General features: G+C 47.4%; 1 protein-coding gene across 6 annotated transcripts in view; it reads right to left on the bottom strand.

The window, feature by feature from the left end:
• The window catches only part of NEGR1 (neuronal growth regulator 1), a 167,773-nt gene that overhangs the window by 102,250 nt on the left and 49,114 nt on the right, over positions 1 to 16,409 (bottom strand). For all 6 annotated transcript variants that reach the window (XR_012581229.1, XR_012581228.1, XR_012581230.1 and 3 more), the window contains exon 2: positions 2,079 to 2,311. Coding sequence is in view for 3 of the 6 variants with exons in the window: in XM_074545553.1 (XP_074401654.1) it covers positions 2,079 to 2,311 (233 nt within the window). In the remaining 3 variants the exon portion in view is untranslated. The remainder of the gene's footprint in view (positions 1 to 2,078; positions 2,312 to 16,409) is intronic.

The raw sequence follows: 16,409 nt of genomic DNA, 5'->3' as shown, positions 1-16,409 counted from the left end.
ATCCTGTGTGATCCCGGGATAAATTCTTGTGATCCTGGGATAAATCCCTGTGTGATCCCGGGATAAATCCCTGTGTGATCCCAGGATAAATTCTTGTGTGATCCTGGGATAACTCCTGTGTGCTCCCAGGATAAATCCCTGTGTGATCCTGGGATAACTCCTGTGTGGTCCCAGGATAACTCCTGTGTGATCCCAGGATAAATTTCTGTGTGATCTCAGGATAACTCCCTGTGTGCTCCCAGGATAACTCCCTGTGTGATCCTGGGATAACTCCCTGTGTGATCCCGGGATAACTCCTGTGTGATCCCGGGATAACTCCTGTGTGATCCTGGGATAACTCCCTGTGTTATCCCAGGATAAATCCCTGTGTGCTCCCGGGATAAATCCCTGTGTGATCCCGGGATAACTCCCTGTGTGCTCCCAGGATAACTCCCTGTGTGATCCCAGGATAAATCCCTGTGTGCTCCCAGGATTTAGCCCTCTGGAGCAGAAGGGGCCGTCCCAGTCCCTCCCAGCAGTGATCTCGGGGTCCCACTGGGATCACAAGTGGGTGTCAGGGAGTCCCTGGCACTGAGGGGTGCAGCCCTTCCCAAGCACTGATCCCCACCCTGTCCCCACCCAGAGCACTCAGTGCCACCTCCAGGTGCCACCTGCAGGGATGGGCACCCCAACCCTCCCTGGGCAGTTCCTGACCCCCTTTCCATGGGGAAATTCCTGCTGTGCCCGCCCTGAGCAGCCCTGGCCCAGCCTGAGCTGTTCCCTCTCCTCTGTCCCTGTCCCTGTGTCCCTGCACGTGCCCCAAACCGAGCCTGAGGGTCCTGAGGCCTCTCACCAGCACCACAAAAATGACCCCATGATATTTTAATAAAGCACACACACTGAGCTCAGAGCTCCAGCCCAACATTCCCACAGGATTCCTGCAGGATTCCCGTGACTAAAGACAATTGGTGTGAGAGGTGGCTCACCCCGTTATTTCTAAGGGATTTCCATGTGCCATATGGATTAATAGGGATTGCCAGCTCAGTTCTTCTCCTCTGTATTCATTGCTTTATTACTCATAAAAATGCAAAAGAAAATGTTAATGATGATTGCACCAAAGACTAATAAGTTAAAGCCTTAGGTTATACTTTGCATTTCTGAAGATATAAATGCAATTGCTTAATAATTATGCATATTTTTAACTATTGAGTTATTATTTCTCTATATGCTTGTAGTTAGCCTAATTAATTTTAAGCTCCTGTTGATGTATTTTATACACGCAATTAATTTCCAACTTGTTTTTTTAGCCCTTGCATGGGGGCATTAATTATTAGGAAGACAATCAAAACCAAGAATTGTTCACCCTGGAACAATACAATAAATATTAAATCCATGTGAAAACTGACAAAAAGAAGGGAAGGGAAGGGAAGGGAAGGGAAGGGAAGGGAAGGGAAGGGAAGGGAAGGGAAGGGAAGGGAAGGGAAGGGAAGGGAAGGGAAGGGAAGGGAAGGGAAGGGAAGGGAAGGGAAGGGAAGGGAAGGGAAGGGAAGGGAAGGGAAGGGAAGGGAAGGGAAGGGAAGGGAAGGGAAGGGAAGGGAAGGGAAGGGAAGGGGGACTCTGAAGGGGTTGCAGTTTGCCATGCCATGTCACCACATTTCTCTTCACAGAGAAAAGCAAGGCACAATTCTTCCCAAGAATATTTCTGGGATTCACCTTCTCTGAACCTCAGAGAAAGGAAAGGCTGTGCCTGTGTTTGGCAAAAGTATAATGCAATATGGAGATTGTTTACCCAAAGTGATGGTATTTTATTTCCTTGGCCTATCAGGGTCAGATGTGTGTGTGTGTGTTGGGACTGTGGGTGACAGTCACCAGATTCTCTGCAGTGGAGTGCAGAGCTGAGTGCTTGGCAGATTCAGTTTAGATGTAATGTGTAATATAATATAGTGTATATAATGTAATATAATATAGTGTAATATAATATAGAATAATATAGTATAATAAATCAATTAATTAACCTTCTGAAAATAAAACTCAACTAAACCCAAAAAAACCAACAAAAAACCCAAAAAAACTGTAACGCCAGGGCAGCGCCGGCCTACCTTGCACGGTGAGGTGCACCTGCATGGTCCTGGGCGTGTGCTGGGTCTGCACAGAGCAGGTGTAGGGGCCGTCGTCGGTCACGTCCACGTCCTGGATCTGCAGGCTGTACTCGCGGCGGTTGGCCGTGGCGATGGACACGCGCGGATCCACTGACCACTTGTCGCCGCCCGCAAAGATGATGCTGGAGCGGTTCAGCCAGGCCCCCTTGGAGGCTCCATCTTCCAGGTAGCACCTGGGGAGAAGGGAAACCCTGAGCACGGGGCTGGGGGAGCTGCCCGGTGCCGCTCGCTGCTGCGCTGGGGCTGAGCACAGCTGGGGTTTATCAGAGGATAAACCCCACACCAGGGATCTCTGTTAGCTCAGAGCCAGCCTAAACCCCACAGCCCAGCCTACAGGCACAGGAGCCACAGGTGTATCTGCCTGCCCTGCTCTGCTGCTGGCGCACTGGGAGGAAAGCCTCAGTTATTATTCCAGCCCTTTGTCCTGCAGCCTCAGCCCTGAGGGTCAGCAGCACTGTGTGCTGCACAGAAAATTCCTGCCCTGTTCCTGAGGCAGAGCCCCTTGTGCTGCTGAGCTCAGGAACCAAGAGACTTCTCCAGAAAAAATGATCTGGACACCAGAGGACCCAAAACAGCTTCTTTTCAGAGGGGTCACAGAACCCCAGAACCCCTCAGTGGTTTGGGTGGGAAGGGACTTGTCAGCCGATCCCATTATCCCATCCCATTACCCCATCCCATTACCCCATCCCATTACCCCATCCCATTATCCCATCCCGTTATTCCACCCCATTTTCCCATCCCATCCCAGGAGCTCCTGTCCCTCGGGGGCTGCAATGAGGGGTCTCAGGACAGGGAGGAGAGTTAGGAGCAGCTTTATTCCACGAGCCGTTGAGGAGCCTGAGCCTGCCTTGGGGCTGGAGGATGTCTAGGCCTGGCCCAACAGCACTGTGCTCCATTTCCCAGAGCCAGCACGTGGGAAAAGGCAGAGCAGCTGATGGAATAAGGGCCCAGGAAAAGCTGCATGGTCTCAGGGCTCGGAGCAGGCAGCTGCAGAGCCAGCAGCCATCGGGAAGTGATGCTGTGGCACCAGGAAATCTGCATTTCCCTCCACAAGTTAACAATTCTTCAGGAAACGTGGAGAACGAATTAGGCAAATTTTAGACTCACCCCCCACCCATGCCCACCTTGGAATTTAAGGCTTTGAAACAGTTTTAAAAGCTGGAGGAAGGTGGGAAGGAGGATAATACAAAGTGCAACAGACTAATGGAACATTTTTATTTCATAAAGAGCTTTCTACATGAAGGAAATCCAAAAGAAGAAGGGAATGCAATAGAGCTCATCCCTTTGATGAAACATTAAAATAGCACAACCATAGAAACTGGAGGCAGAAAATGGTGATTTGGTGCCTTAAGCATCTGGCAGTATTGTTTAAGTGGAAAATGACATTCCATTCAGGAATAAGGAACTGGAAACATCAGGCTGAAATGGTTCAGAAACAAAGCAAGAGAATAACTATTCATTTAATTAATGATCTCAACATTAAATCTGAAAGGGTTCTGAGAGATAAAATATCCCCATTTATAGAGCAGAGAATTGGGATGTCACCGGGAAGTGGCACTTTGAGGTTGGCGTCCCTGCAGGAGGAGCTGTGCAGGGTCTGGTCCCATCCAGGGAAGGCAAGGAGCCTCTTTCAAAGTCCTGAGAACGTTTTGAACTCGATTCTAATGAACAGCAGGGTGGGAGAGGCAGAGAAAGCCCCAATTCACGGAGGTTTTTCTAGCACGTGTTCCTTTCCCAGCGGCTTTCTGCAGCAGCTGGATGCAGTCCATCCAGCACAGATGAGCAGGGAGCTGTCCCTGCCCAGGGCTGGGCTGCAGTGGCAGCAGATTTAGGGTCCTTCCCACCCCAAACCACCCTGGGAATCCAGGAATTACAAATCAACATTTTTGCAGATAGCCTGTGGTTCAGTGTGCATTTACCACTCCATTAATTTCACTCTCCCACTGTTTATTCACACTCGCACGTCCAAACCTTGGAGGGAAGCCTCAGTGCTGTGAATTCTTCCCCAAGGAGAGAAAAGCAGCCTCCTCCTCCTCATCTCCCAGCACAAAAACCCAGCTCCACCACTCCACCAACTCCCTGCCCTCTGTGTGGCTCGGCAGGAAAGAAGAAAAATCAGAAAAGAATTCACAGAATTACTGGGGCTGCAAAAGACCTCCAGGATCTCAGGCTGGTGTCACAGACATCTTCTATGGAAAATCCTTTCCTTAGGATTTTTCCTCCTCACAAGCTGGGAGGCCTCAGGAACAAAATGCAGATAATGATTATCTGCTGCTGTGGGATGCAACAGGTGCATCTGGGATTGGGCTCATGGGGTTGTTTCTAATTAATGGCCAATCACAGTCAGCTGGCTCAGACAGAGAGCTGAGCCACAAACCTTTGTTATCATTCTGTTCTTAATTTAAGGAAAGGATTTTTCATAAAAGATGTCGGTGACATTTTTCAGCAGCAGCCAATATCCTGTGCTTCCCCAGCACCCAAGTGGGATGTGATGGATAAAGTGCATATTTACCCCACAGAAGCAGCAATCAGATGATTCATCTGAGAAATGTTTTCCAAGCTAACAGATTTAATCCCTGGCTGTTTGTAAATCCCCTGGCAGGCCTGGAGTCCCAGTCACTGCCCAGAGCTCTCCTGCAGGACACAGAGCTCACCTCCTCCCACTGAGCTCTGAACAGCACAGCCTAAGGTGCATTTCTGCAGGGGAGCAGAAACAGGGGAAATCCAGGGGTTTTTACTGTTTAAGGGAACCTTTTCCTTTTCCTTTTCCTTTTCCTTTTCCTTTTCCTTTTCCTTTTCCTTTTCCTTTCATCCCAAACCTTTACAATTTCCTAAGGAGGAGCAGTTTTTCCCCATACAGTTTGTGTCCCACTCTGCTTCTCCTGCCCAGGGCAGGGCAGGGATTCCAGCAGAGCACGAGGAGCTTTAACAAAAATAATAACAATAAAACCTTTTCTATAGCAATCTCTGGGAAATCATTCATTAAAAGGATGAGCAACAGTAAAAACTGCAAATATCAGAGGCCTTCCCTGGCTTTTGCCTTTCCTCTCTTTTCCTTTTCCTCCCTTTCCCTGAATTCTGTTCCTATTAAACTCCCTGTACGTCCCAGCAGCATTTCCTGCAATGTAATTTTCAAAATCTATGCATAGAACCAATTATTTTTAGCAATTAATGATAACGCTGCAGCACAACTACAGTAAGCATAACAGCCACTAAATAAAAGCGACTTTTGCTCTTTTTACCTTGCCATGGCTTGGAAAAGTATTGATGAAACCATAGCTGAACTCAGTAGAGAATTCTTTTATATTTAAATTTGGAAGATTGGAAAGAAGCACAGTTTCTTTTTTAACTGATGATTGTAATCAGAAATTCCCCACACAACAAGCATAAAAAAAATAGATTTTAATGTTAACTGTCATACACGGCTGAGGGCACTTTATTATTTTTCCAATCATTATTAATGGGGATGATCTTCTGTAATTTGTAAGTACGGAAAAATATAGTCTCACCCAGTTTCCCTCAAGTTTTTAATCCTCTTTTTTTTAATGCCTCCCACTTTCCCAGCTCTCTAGTCTATTATTCCACCGTAATTAAAACAGAGATCCATTAATCTTGGTAAAAAACAGCTCTTGCACTTGCTTAATTAAAACTGCACAGGGGCCCTGCTCCAGGAGCATCCATGGGCTGGGATCCCACCTGGCTGCCCTGAAGGACAGGAATGGTCTGGAACGGCCTGGAATTGCCTGGAACTGCCTGGAACTGCTTGGGATTGTCTGGAACTGTCTGGAATTGCCTGGAACTGCCTGGAACCGCTTGGAATTGTCTGGAACTGCCTGGAACTGCCTGGAACTGCCTGGAATGCTCCCCAGCCTGGTCCTGCTCCAGAAACCCCAGGGATGGGAGACATCCTGTATCCAAGGGGCCTGGAACCTTCCCTGGGCTGCAGCTGGAAGGTGTTGGGCAGTGCTTGGGAGGAGAAAAATCTCAGATTTCTGCAATGGTTTGTGTTGGAATGGACCTCAAATAAATCCCATCCATTCCCACCCTGGCATGGCAGGGACACTCCCACCGTCCAGCCTGGCCTTGGGCACTGCCAGGGATCCAGGGGCTGCTCTGGGCACCTGTGCCAGGGCTGCCCACCTTGCCAGGGAAGGATTTGTCCCTAATCTCCAGTCTAACCCTGCCTCCTTTCAGTTTAAATTTATTTACGTTATTGATCCTTTTGCTTTTGCGTTCAGAATTCACTTTCTCACTTTGGCTGTAGCTCCAAGCCCGTAATTCTGCTCCTGAGTAATTACAGCATCATTAACCCTTCCTGCCCCTGCAGCACTGCTCCCAGAGCCCCCAGGGGTTGCTCACTGGCCAGGGGACTCAGATTCCCGTGGGTGGGACAGGGGACACCAACATTGGGACACTGGGCATCTCCAGCTGCGGGGCTGGCTCATAATCCCATCTGCCTTGGGATGCCCCAGCAGGAAATCTGTCTGCAGATAACCCGGGATTAACCCCTTCATCTGAACCTCTCCCAACAGAGAACCGGCCCAATATTAGTAATTAAGAGCAAAAGTGTTTGTTCCTCTGCAGGATTTGGAGTGCAATTTTCTCTACAGCCGATGCCGCGTGCCCTTTAATCTTTGTGGTTCCACCCTCAGCACCTGCCTGTCCATCCAATGGGAGAAATCCCATTTTCCTGGGGTTCCCACATTCCCAGGGGTTCCTGGCTCAGCACCCCAGCCATGCCCTTAGTGGAAGTTTCCCTCCTGCCACCAGGAATTGGATTTTTCCCCATGGCAAGGACGGAGAAAACGCTGCTGCCACAACTGCAATAAATCCATTTGGTTTTAATGATACAAAATTATTTCCCCCCCTCTCCCTTTCACAGATGTATTTTCATACTAAAATGGACAAAACACTGCAGTGTAAAGCTCGGAATTTTCAGTCATTAATCACTTCCTTCATGGGAGCCCACATTATTTTCTGTTTGAAGGCTCAGAAATAATATCCCACACTGCTGTTGGTGTGAGAGCCCTGGTTCCAGCTTCAGAGAGTAACTCCCAAATTCATCACATTATTTGCAATATTAAAAAGGGTCTGGCTGCTGCATTTGATATTTATTAATTCCTGGGGATTTATGATACAGAAATACTGACTTTCAGAAATTACAAAGAAGACATTACCAATGCAGAGAGGTAAGGAAACAATTCATGACCTGGCTTTGCCTTTTGGTTTTGCACTTTTCCTCAGGGAAAGGAGTCATGGTAATTTTGGGAGTTGACTGTGTTTATTTTATAGGACCACCAAATTCAGAGGGGTTTTTTTTTGATTCTTTTACCACACAACACTGAAACCAAATTAAAGGAAAAAAAAGAGCAAGAATGAGCTCAGAGACCAAAGCAAGGCAAAGGTCAGGAGAATGAGAAAACATTTCCTGTTACTTGCCAAATTTCCAATATCCCAGCGTGTTGCTGAGGGGTTTTAGCAAACAGGTTGGGTTTTCAGTCTCCTCATAATAATATCTGCAGTGAGAGTGGGGAGGACAGGCAGCAGGGAGATAATTGTGTGCTGGGTTGTGTCCTTTATCGGATCAGCCTTGACCTGGGGCCCTTCCCTGAGCAGGTGATGGCAGCCCTGCCCCACAGCTCCTCCAGGCTGGTTTCAATAAAATAATAGAGTTAATGACAGAAACAAAGCTACCTGGAGAGCTGCAATTCATCACGGCGTGTTCCACGCCATTATCTTAAAAACATCCAGTGTAGTAATCACTTGAAGGAGTGATAACACATAATTGTGTGTTCTCCAAAATTATAGGTGAATGGGAGTTGCAGCTAATGAGAGCCAAATAGCAGCTCAGGAGCTGCAGTGATTACGGCAGATGTGGTGATGAATGCATTTATTATTGGGCTATTGCAAAGCTTTTTATAGCAGAGACAGCAGGTTTATAAATAAATATCCAGCCCCTGAGGTACCACACGTCTGACCAAGCAGCTCCTGGTGCAGAAACCTCCAAAGCTGGCTGAGAACAGCCCAGAGGAGTGCCAGTCCCACCCAAACACCTCCATTCAGGGGGCCCAGGTGCTGCTGTGTCAGATGTGCTGGGACCCCTCTGCTGCCCCTCCAGCCGAAATCACCCCTGTCACACACATCTTTTATGGAAAATCCTTTCCTTAGGATTTCTCCTCCTGGGAAGCTGGGAGGCCTCAGGAACAAAATGCAAACAATGGTTATCTGCTGCTGTGGAATGCAACAGGTGCATCTGTGATTGGTCTCATGTGGTTGTTTCTAATTAATGGCCAATCACAGTCAGCTGGCTCGGACTCTCTGTCCAAGCCACAAACCTTTGTTATCATTCTTTTTTATTCTTAACCAGCCTTCTGATGAGAACATTTTCTTCTATTCTTTTAGCATAGTTTTAATGTAATATATATGATAAAACAATAAATCAGCCTTCTGAAACATGGAGTCAGATCCTCATCTCTTCCCTCATTCAAAAAACCCTGTAAACACCATCACACACCCCCAGGAGTAGGGAGAGGTTCAGGGCAGGGGCAGAATGAGAGGTCTGGAGCTGCGTGAGGTGTTGGTGTTTACCAAGCCCACCTCCCTGTGCAGGCAGCAGCCTCTCCCCAGCAATATGAGACCCCTGTGAGACCCCCGTGCTGCCCCTCCAGCCCATGGAAATCAGCCCCAGCAGGGCAGGAGCAGCTCCTGCTCCACAGGCAGGTGATCCAGGGCACATCCCTGCTCTCTGGCAGGCACAGCACATTCCCCACACTAGATAACAATCTATGTCACACAGTGCTGCTGCCACTTGTGCAATTCCATTTCTGCCAGAATATTTCAGAAGCGATCTCCAGCCCCCGGCGGAATGAAAACAAAATTTCCAAACAGCAAAGGCTCCCATGAAACAGAATTCCTGCCCAAACTGATGACTGAATGACTCCATTTGTCTCCCTTCCACCAGGGCTGATCCATGATTTCATCTGGGCTTATCTCCGGGAACATTTACTTTGTTGATATGCCACTGGTTGGAATATTAGTGATAAATAATAAAAGAAGGCAAATTTAATTGTGCTGCTGTCTCTCACCACAATGAATCTTTCAGGAAAATCACAATGATCTCTTGATTTACAAGAGCAGGAACTGGTTGTGGATGGATGATGTAAACACAGGGCCTTGGCACAGATGGCTGGGGCTGTGTTTGCCAGCAACAGTCAGATTTTTGGATGAACCTCCCAGCTGCCTGCTCCAGACTAATGCATTAATAACAACACTATTGAGCAGCTCCTGGGGGGCACATCTTGGTGGCAAGGGGAGAAGGAGCCCCCCTGGACCAGCCCAGCAGGGCAGCACTGGGGAGGGGTCCTGGGCTGGGTGGGGAGGGGGCCCAGGGATGGATGGGGAAAGGTCCTGGGCATGGATGGGGAGGGGTCCTGGGAATGGATGGGAAAGGGTCCTGGGAATAGATGGGGGGGGGTCCTGGGAATGGATGGAGAGAGATCCTGGGAATGGATGGAGAAAGGTCCCAGGGATGGATGGGGAGGGGTCCGGGGATGGATGGAGAAGGGTCCTGGGGATGGCTGGGGAGGGGTCCCAGGGATGGATGGGGAGCAGCTCACTGGCTCTCCCTGCCCACCAGGCAGGGCCAGGGCTCAGCCACGGCTGCCTCTGTGCCCCAGCCCTGCCCTGAGCCCCTCAAACCCCTCGAGAGTGACCCGGCCCAGCCTTTCGAGGAGAGGGGACCCAAACGAGGAGTTTCAGTTCCCTCTGACTGATATTAAACACCCCAGTGCCGCCTGAGACAAATGGCAATGCCAGCACAGGGGTTTGGGGGCTGCACTCAGGGAAGGAGGAGCGACCTTCCCCAAGCAACATTCCGCCCACAACCCAAACAAACAAACACCGATTGCACAAACCAAACAGACATTCCTGGGCTACCCAAACAAACTGATTGCACAACACAAACAAACATTCCTGGGCTACCCAAAGAAACCTTCACCAATTGCCTTTCTAAAGGAACAGTCCTGACTGACCACCCAAACAAACACTGGCCTCTTAAACAATTCTGAAACACCCAAACAAACACTAAGCACTTGAACATTGAGCACCTAAACAATTATTGAGCACTTAAACAATCACTGAACACCCAAACTAACACTGGGCACTTAAACACTGAACACCCAAACAAACACTGAGCACTTAAACAAACATTGAGCACTTAAAAAATCCTTGAGCACCTAAGCAAACATGGAGCACTTGAACAATCATTGAACACCCAACACTGAGCGCCCAAACAAACACTGAGCGCCCAAACAAACACTGAACACTGAAACACTGAGGCTTAAACAATTATTGAGCACCTGAACAATCATTGATCACCCAAACTGACACTGAGCACTTAAACTCTGAGCACCTAAAAAATTATTGAGCACCTAAAAAATACTGAGCACTTAAACAAACACTGAGCACTCAAACAATGTTGAACACCCAAACAGTGAGCACCTATACAAACACTGGGCACTTACGTATGGAGCATTTAAACATTAAGCACTTAAACAATCATTGTCCCCTTAAACAATCATTGACCACTTAAACTATCAATGAGCACCTAAACAAACATTCAGCACTTAAACAATCAATAAGCACCTAAACATTGAGCATCTAAACGGTCATTGAGCACTTAAAAAAACACAGAGCACCCAAACATTCAGCACTTAAACACAGAGCACCTAAACAAACATTGAGCACCTAAATATTGAGCACTTAAATAATCCTGGAGCACCTAAACAATTATTGAGCCCTTCAACAAACCCTGAGCACCTCAACATTAGGCACACAAAAGTTGAGCACCTAAACACTGAACACATAAAAAATCCTTGAGCACCTAAACAATCATTGAGCACACAAACAAATATTGAGCACACAAATACTGAGCACCTAAACACTGAACACCTAAATATTGAGCACATAAAAAATCCTTGAGCACGTAAACAATCCTTGAGCACTTAAACAAATATTGAGCAAACAAACATCGAGCACACAAACATTGAGCACACAAACAAACATTGAGCACACAAATATTGAGCACACAAACATTGAGCACACAAACACTGAGCACCTAAACATTGAGTACTCACACACTAAGCAATCAGTGGTCACCAAACCCCTCTCTGCCTGCCCAAAGTGCCTCTGTCTGTGTGTCACAGGTTTTGTCACTCCTGGGAAAGCCCTTGGTGCCCGGAGTCCCTTCCCAGGCCGTTCCCCTTCCTGCCCTGCCTCGGGCACTGCCAACATTTGCACAACCCCGTGCACCAGGGGGCTGCTCTGGAGCCCTTTCCTTGAGCACTTCACCTATAAACAGCTTTTTAATAGCAGCAACCAGTGGGAATTCTCTTTTCTCTTTTCTCTTTATGCTTTCCCTTTGAAGAAAGCGTACCCTGTCTCCTTATTCATGTTCAAAGTAAGTTGGCTGTTCATTTTACTTGGAGAAGAGAGGGGAAGATAGAATCACATCCTTTGAAATGCAGCAATTTCCCTTCAGAACAGACTTTTATAAACTGTATTGATCACTGATTATTGATAATCTCTGTGTGAGGTGTGGTAGGACGCTGAGTGTGTTAACAGCTGGGAACCATGCACTGAAACCACACTGGAAAACACACAACAAATTCATATTTACATCGAACAAAACACACATGAAAATTCACATTTACATCAAATAGCTGCAAACTTTTATTTTGGATTAAATTATGGAATAGTTTGTGTTGAAAAGGACCTAAAGCTCATCCCATTCTCATGGCAGGGACACCTCCCACTGTCCCAGGTGCTCCAGCCCCAGTGTCCAGCCTGGCCTTGGGCACTGCCAGGGATGCAGGGGCAGCCACAGCAAATCTGGGCGCCCGGTGCCAGTCCTGGTATTTTACTTTTATGCAAGAATAAGTGTCAAAGGCCTTCCTCCAACAACTGGAGAAGAGAAGCTTTGGGGAGAGCCAGCTGTGGCTTTCCAGGACCTGAAGGTGCTTCAGAACAGATGGGAAGAGGCTGTTCACAGGGGACAAGGGGGGATGGATCCCATTGCCAGGGGCAGAGCTGGATGGAATATTGGGAATTGTTCCCTGGGAGGGTGGGGAGGGACTGGAATAGAATTCCCAGATTTGCTGTGGCTGCCCCTGCATCCCTGCAGTGCCCAAGGCCAGGCTGGACACTGGGGCTGGAGCACCTGGGACAGTGGGAGGGGTCCCTGCCATGGCAGGGGTGGCACTGGGTGGCTTTGAGGTCCATTCCAACCCAAACCATTCCAGAATTCTGTGAAAATGGCACAAAAATCAGCCCAAGAGCTCAAAGCCCGAGAAATCGTTCACGAATATTCCCCACATTTCCTCCAGTAGCCTTGTCTTAATTGTGCTCATATTTCCTGTCTGGAAATTTAATTTGATGTAGTTCTTTAGTCGTGTGTCAACACATCTCCAATTCCTGTAATATTTGTTCTCCTGCTCTGGATAACCTTGTCAATCTTAATTAGAGCTGAGGGGAGGCAAACAGAATTGGCTGCGAGGCTCCAGATGAGGTTCCCATTGTTCAATATGCTGCTGGAACACGTTCCAGCCTCCTCGTGCTCCCAAGCATTTGAAGTGCTGCTGCCCACTGTGCAGGCACTCATTTGAGCTCTCAGCCCCATTTATTTATTTCCATTGCAGCCCACGAAACACAGAGCAGCACATTGCTGAGATGCTGGCTGCCCTTGACAAATAATTACAACTGTGAGCACCAGCACATCCCAAACTTTCCTCTGCAAAAACCCCACCAATGTCACAGGACAGGACCAGACAGAGAGGAGAAAACACAGAGAGGGAGAAAAAACAGAGAGGAGAAATCAGAGAAGCCATTTTCCAACCTCTGCAGTGTTTTATGGTGTTTAACCATTGCCTATGGTTTTCTTTCATTTAAAGGACACTCAGAATTCATAATTAAGATTCAAATTCAGGAGTACCACACTAAGAACACTTATCTTAACCCTTATCAAGCTTTGCACTGGTCCTCCCCACATCCCTTTTCACAAACCCTGTGCTGCTCATCCCTCCCTGGCATTCCCTGATGGACCTGGGGGCTCCTGCAGCTCTGCAGGCCCTGCTGGCACCATTCCCCTCTGGAACATCAGATAATGACCTAAAAATCCTGGTGTGAGACACCAAACCCTTCTCCTTGCCAGCTAATGACCTAAAAATCCTGGGTTTAGGCACTAAACCCTTCCTCCTTGTCAGCTAACCACCTAAAAACTCCTGGTTTTATCCACCAAACCCTTCCTCCTTGCCAGCTAACAACCTAAAAATCCTGGTTTTAGCCACCAAACCATTTCTCCCTGTGGCAGCCTGACCTAAAAATCCTGGTTTTAGCCACTAAACCCTTCCTCCTTGTTAGCTAACCACCTAAAAACTCCTGTTTTTTTCCACCAAGCCTTTCCTCCTTGCCACAGTCTGACCTAAAACTCCTGGTTTTAGCCACCAAACTCCTTCTCCTTACAGCAGCCTGACCTAAAGCTCCTTGTTTTAGGAACCAAACCCTTCTCCTTGCCAGCTAACACTCTAAAACCTCCTTGTTTTAGGCACCAAACCCGTTCTCCTGGCAGCCTCCTGCCACAGCCCCACAGACTTCCCCATCCAAGGTGCCCCAGGAGTGACAAACCCCAGCTGCAGAGGCTCCCAGCGAGCAGGGTGGCACATCCTGTGTATATTTAGCAAATTTTGAAGTGCGCTGAATTTGCAGCAAGCGTTTTTCAGTTGCAAACAAATTTTGTGGGGATTAATCAGGGGAATTAGTGAAATAGCTGAGAGGATGCTGCCGTGACAGGATCCAGCCACCAGGTGATGGCAGGGCTGGAAAAGCCAAGTGCTGAGAAAGTTTCTGTCACTTTAGAGGCTTTTTGGACTTGGCTCCCAAGGGAATGGCTCTGTACAAATCATATTTGCATAATGCAGCCTGGGAAGAGTGGCTGGAGTGCTTTCATCTCATTTTCACGAGGTAACTTGGATGAGCAGGAAGCTCATATCCCTTTAAAAAAGGATGTTTCAGAAAAATTAAGGAAAAAGCTGTATTAGTTCAAGCTTCCCTAAGGCAGATTCAAGTAGAGGAATCTGGACTTATTTAGCAGATGATGAAGGTTGAATTTCACATTCAGATATTGTGGTACTGGTAATTATCAGGGATTTGCTCAGAGGCCAGGCTCTCCCTGCAAACGCCAGGATATGAATGGGGAGGAAAGCACATTTCTCAGCAATTAACCTTTTCCCACATGGATAAGGGATGGATGAGCTGTTGTGATTCCCAGCCCCCTGTTCAAACCCAGTGGGGAAATCCCAATCTGCAGTGAGTTACCCATTTGTGCAGGCTCTGGGGGTTCCTCTTTTGGGGTTATTTTTGAGAGGAATGGTGGATTTGTCTTTACAAACCAGCTGTGGGTCTGCTGGTAGATAAAACCAGCACTGGGAGATAAAAGAAACAATGGGAAGGGTTCCACTGATTGATGAATGGAAAAAGATATTTGCTTTTATAAATAAACTTTAGGTTTGCTGATAAATGAAATTAGACATTGAGAGATGAAAGAAACAATAGGGAAAACCCCAAAATTCAGTAATAATTAAAAATTAAAGGGAGGGTTATGCATTAGAGGGAAATCTTTGGGATCAGGCATATCGGGAAGTCTGAACCTCTCAAGTACCTCAGAAATGGGGAAAAACACCTAAATTATGTAAGAATTAAAAATGAAAAGGGAGGGTTATACATCAGAGGGAAGTCTCTGGTACCAGGTGTTTTGGGAAGTCTGTAGCTCTCAAGTACCTCAGAATGGGGAAAGAGAGATGGGAAATGCAGCTGGGAAATTGGGATAGAAAGGAGGCTGCGTCCTCCAAAATTCTGAGAGATCTCAGGGAAATGCCCATGGCCTCTCCCTTTATTCAAATAAGGGAAAAGGACTCCTCTGTCTCCTTTTTGGACATGAACCTCTGCTGTTTGTGCATTGATTTTCCTGCCATTTTCACTAAACCCTCCTCGCCCGGCCCTGACACAGAGCCTGTCCTGGGCTCACTTGGTGACAGTTTGTGATTTTGTGGGATTGCAAATGCCCCAGCAGGAAGAACTCAGCGTGGTGTGTGATTTCCTGCCCGGCTGCCCTCACTGCCCTGGCCACGGGAGCCCCACAATCTCCGGAGAGGGACGGCTCCTCTCAGCATTTCAATAAATAATCGCTTTCCACAGCAGCTCCAGCACAGAGCTATAGGTTTGCCTGTACAATTTGTGATTGTTTCCTCACACAGACACCACCCAGATCAGCGAATGCTGAGCAGCAGAGGGAGGGAGGGTTGGGGCACAATCCCTACCCCTGTGCTTTTCCTCTGGTTCATGGTTTTAGGTAAGCTGCTCGTTAAACTTTTCGTGAACTGGCAGCTCAGACGCAAACAGCTGCGCAATGCCAGATTCTGGAGATTTCCAGTAACTTTTCATTAAGCCACAGACGTAAACAGATTAGTTTCACTGGGGCAGAGTTTCTTCTCCAGAAAAGACACCAAAACCTGCCTGGTGGAGCCCCACTGCCTCTCTGAGGCTCACATTGCCCCAGGCCCCCTCCTCCAGTGTTCCCTTGCCTGCAGACTGACTCTGGATCTTTCTAATTTTCTTTTAAAAATAATTCTCATGTGCCAAAAGTGATGTGACTTAAGAGCTCTGAAAGAGAAACCCGGCAGTCTGCCAATGTGAACAGAAAAAGCTCCTTTTATAGCAGCAAACACACCTCAGCCAGGTGTGCCATTATTAGCTCTGCCATTAATTATGCCATTTTTAAAATTTAAACCTTTTCCCAACCACCTCACACATATCTGAGATAAAATATTCAAATGCATTCGGTGTCTCTAAGAGGGTAAATTCAGCTGTGAAGCAGATTTCCATTTTCCTAATGGTTTCTGGCACTTGCTGCTGTCCAGTTACATTAGTCTGTAAAAACGTTTCCAGATTTATCAGCCCCAAGCCCGTGCCAAACCAAATGTGAATTTATAATTCTGAGTAAATAAGTCCTGCACGAAAACTGCCTCAAGAACTAATCATTTGTAAATAGAAAGTTGATACATTTTAAATGCCTGCAATCACAACGCTGCACCCAAAAATGTGATGGAGCAAGGAAAAAAAAGTCTTTTCAGGTAAATTCTTGACAAGAGTAATAGCTTGTATTTGTTCCTGCTCTGCACAGGATCCTGACAGAGAAGGCGAGGACATTTCAGACACATT

The sequence above is a fragment of the Zonotrichia albicollis genome, chromosome 8 (genome assembly GCF_047830755.1).
Source record: "Zonotrichia albicollis isolate bZonAlb1 chromosome 8, bZonAlb1.hap1, whole genome shotgun sequence".
Classification (NCBI taxonomy): domain Eukaryota; kingdom Metazoa; phylum Chordata; class Aves; order Passeriformes; family Passerellidae; genus Zonotrichia; species Zonotrichia albicollis.
The sequence above is the reverse complement of the archived record's forward strand: the minus strand, read 5'-3'. Positions and strand labels throughout refer to the sequence as shown.